General features: G+C 30.8%; 1 protein-coding gene across 1 annotated transcript in view; it reads left to right on the forward strand.

The window, feature by feature from the left end:
• The first annotated feature begins 2,099 nt into the window (after nucleotides 1-2,099).
• Nucleotides 2,100-3,200, forward strand: part of LOC108686553 — a 7,540-nt gene continuing 6,439 nt past the window's right edge. The window contains exon 1 of the mRNA XM_018191916.1: nucleotides 2,100-2,522. Coding sequence (XP_018047405.1) covers nucleotides 2,312-2,522 — 211 coding nt within the window. The 5' untranslated portion in view covers nucleotides 2,100-2,311. The remainder of the gene's footprint in view (nucleotides 2,523-3,200) is intronic.

Below are 3,200 nucleotides of genomic sequence, written 5' to 3' on the forward strand. Positions count from 1 at the left end.
ATAAAATAATAACTGTAGAGAAAAAAATTGCAATTTTGCGGCAATATATATATATGTGTTACAATTAGAATTATAGCATTACAAATATGCATACTTATTTATGAAGCATTTATATAATAAAAAATCATGAATTTAATAGCTTGTATATAATTGAATATTTATGTTAAAAATCGCAAATTTACAATTATTAATTGTCGATAAGATCAACGTTCTTCAATTACCTTCGGGCCATTGGGCCTTTTTTGTGAGGATGAAAATTTGTCTAAGGTTGATGGTCTTTAATAATATTTCGTCGGTGGTATTAAATGATCAGTGTGAAACTAGAGCAATATTAACTTATATTGTTTTGTATTTTTTTCTTATTCCGATTTAGTTTTTTGAAGCCTTATTATTAGAGATATACAATATTATAATTAAAAAAAATCAAAGTTTATTTATGTTATCAATAATTTAGATCATTAAACAAGATATTATGACAAAATAATTTAAAGTTTAAAATTTGCCATGTAGTGACATTTCGAATTATTCTTCGACAAACTGATGGTTATTAATTTTCCAGATTTTTTTCAGAAATTATTTGGTAGAAAGTTATTATTTGCGAGTATTAAACTAACTGTAAAATAGGATGGTAGTATGTAAACTTGTGTGTACGACAAGGATCTAGTATAAAAAAAGGATATTAACTAGAGAAATGTATTGTTTTGAAAACTTCAAGCAATTGAACTCCAACTGAAATCCCTCAAGTGATTTTCAAGAGACTGTTTTTCAAGAATGATTTTGAAAACATAATTAATAATAATTTTAAAAAATTAACAATAATTTAAAAAATACTAGTAGCTACGTTTAGCAAGAAAGCAGTTTTGCAGCTGTTGTAAAATTCTTCAATATGATTGGTTTCTGCATTTAAATCTGTAAAGAACCAAAGATAAGAGCCAATCGTATTGAAGAATTTTACACAGTTGCAAAACTGTTTTCTCTGTTAAACGCAAACATCACTAATTTTAATATAAACTAGAAAGTGTTCTCATATTTTACTATGATGATTACTTATGTTGATTTTACGCGTGCTTGACTTTTGCACGCGCATATCGATAAAATTAGCGTATTACATATTCGTGTGTATAATAACGTAGATAAAAGCGAGGTCAAAATAAATAGATACCGAGTTAACGTTAATTTCCTATTGTAGCGTACATTTGATGTGTGTGTGTGTGTGGGTGTGTGTGTGTGTGTGTGTGTGTGTGTGTGTGTGTGTGTGTGTGTGTGTGTGTGTGTCTAAATTTATATATACATAATGTTTATATATATAATTTGTCTTGAATACGTCTTCAATGGAATATTAAAGATCCTGGATAAATTATCATGACTTAATAGAGTTCCGTTATTAATAGAGTTCCGGAGACCTAAAGATAATTTAAAGATACTAGTGACTATAAATTTTTTAATTCGCTTAATTTTATTTAATTTATATTTATTTAATTTATCGCTCGTACATTCAATTAAATCGATACGATTTAATTGAATAATAAAATTATAGTATTTAAAATTAAAATTGAATATTATTAAATCTTAAACATATATGTATATGTGTCTATAAAAAAATCAGGATAATAAATTATAAAATTATCATATTAGTATCATATTATAAACCATTTAGGTTTTCACGCGAATTTTCATAAGGTTATCGATCTTTAATAGTCACATCTAGTCGATTATGCGAAAAAGATTGATCGACGGGATAAATTCCAAATATAATAAATCGCGTCGCGATTCGAGAATATTCGTCTGTTCGAGGCGTTCTCAGCTATCGTCAATAAGTACAGCCCTGGAAGCTCTATATTATCAAAGTAATGCATTTTTTTTTATCTGACTGAAATATCGGCAATCTTCCTATTGGCTATTTCGACCGCCATTTCGATTTAGTAGTCCAATAAGCGCTTAATATTAATGATATAGAGTATGATTAGTAGATTAAAATGTGTATGTGTACTTTGATATATAGAGCTTTATACGGCCCTGCATTGCACTGCCATCTTAACAGCCAAGTCGATCGAAAGAGAACTCGACGGGTCGGTTTACGTGCAGTAACATCAGCATCCGCCATTACGCTAGGGAGTTAGACAAGTTAGAACGGAATACTAGGCGAGAAAGTCTAGAGATCGTCGTCGTATTCATCGTAGTTCCCTACTTACACCAGATAACCACAGTAACGGAGCGAGAAGAAAAAACTATTTAGTGATTTCACGCTGCTATTTTGGATACAAACTCGACTGTGCGCGACTGGCACGCATAACTGGAGAATTCGGCACGAATGGACACTATCAGTATCTCGCCAAAAACAGCAAAAACTGTCACGCTCGTCTCTGAGCGGGGCGTAATATGTAGAAATGTGCTGACTTCCACGTCAACTTCGCCTTCTCAACCTCTACGTCTCACGCCGACGGGAAAGATCAGCCATGCGAAGACGCGGGTTTATACGCAGCGTTATAGGAGGGAGTGGGAACAGATGTCGGACTTCAAAGGTGCGTTTTCTCTCTCTTTCTCTCTATTTCTTTTTCTTGCGTTGCTCACAGGAAATCCTACGCATAGGATTATCTGATGTTGCATTTAGATTGATTGTTCTTGATTTAACTTTCTATACTCTAGTTATACACATACCGTGGATTAATTCCTAGTTTAATTTATCATCCTGCTGCAACATAAAGGGAAGAGAAAGTTTTTAAGGTTACCGCTCACATTTTACAAAACAGTAACCATAAAGATGCCTTTTCATGCTGACATTCATTTTTAGAAAAAGAACACACCGTGAATTGACTTGAGTCAATAAATCGAATATGCTATTAGTATGGGCATCGACGAGATATTATTAAAGACCGTCGATCCTGGACAAATTTTCGTGACTATCAGTAGGACCCGGGGATATATAATTGAAGAACGTTACCAACAATTAATAAAAATTTATGATTAACATAAATATATCGATAATTATTAAATTCGTGATTTTTTTATTATAAATGCTGTATAAATAAGTATGCATATTTTTAATGCTGTAATATCTCATATATTGCCAAAAAATTATAATTTTTTCTTTGCAGTTATCATCTCTGTTGATACAATCAAATTTAGATGATAATATTAAAATCACATTTAAATAAAAATTAGTAGTTTTGTTAAGTTTTAAATATATATATATATATATA

The sequence above is a fragment of the Atta colombica genome, unplaced genomic scaffold, assembly GCF_001594045.1.
Source record: "Atta colombica isolate Treedump-2 unplaced genomic scaffold, Acol1.0 scaffold187, whole genome shotgun sequence".
Classification (NCBI taxonomy): domain Eukaryota; kingdom Metazoa; phylum Arthropoda; class Insecta; order Hymenoptera; family Formicidae; genus Atta; species Atta colombica.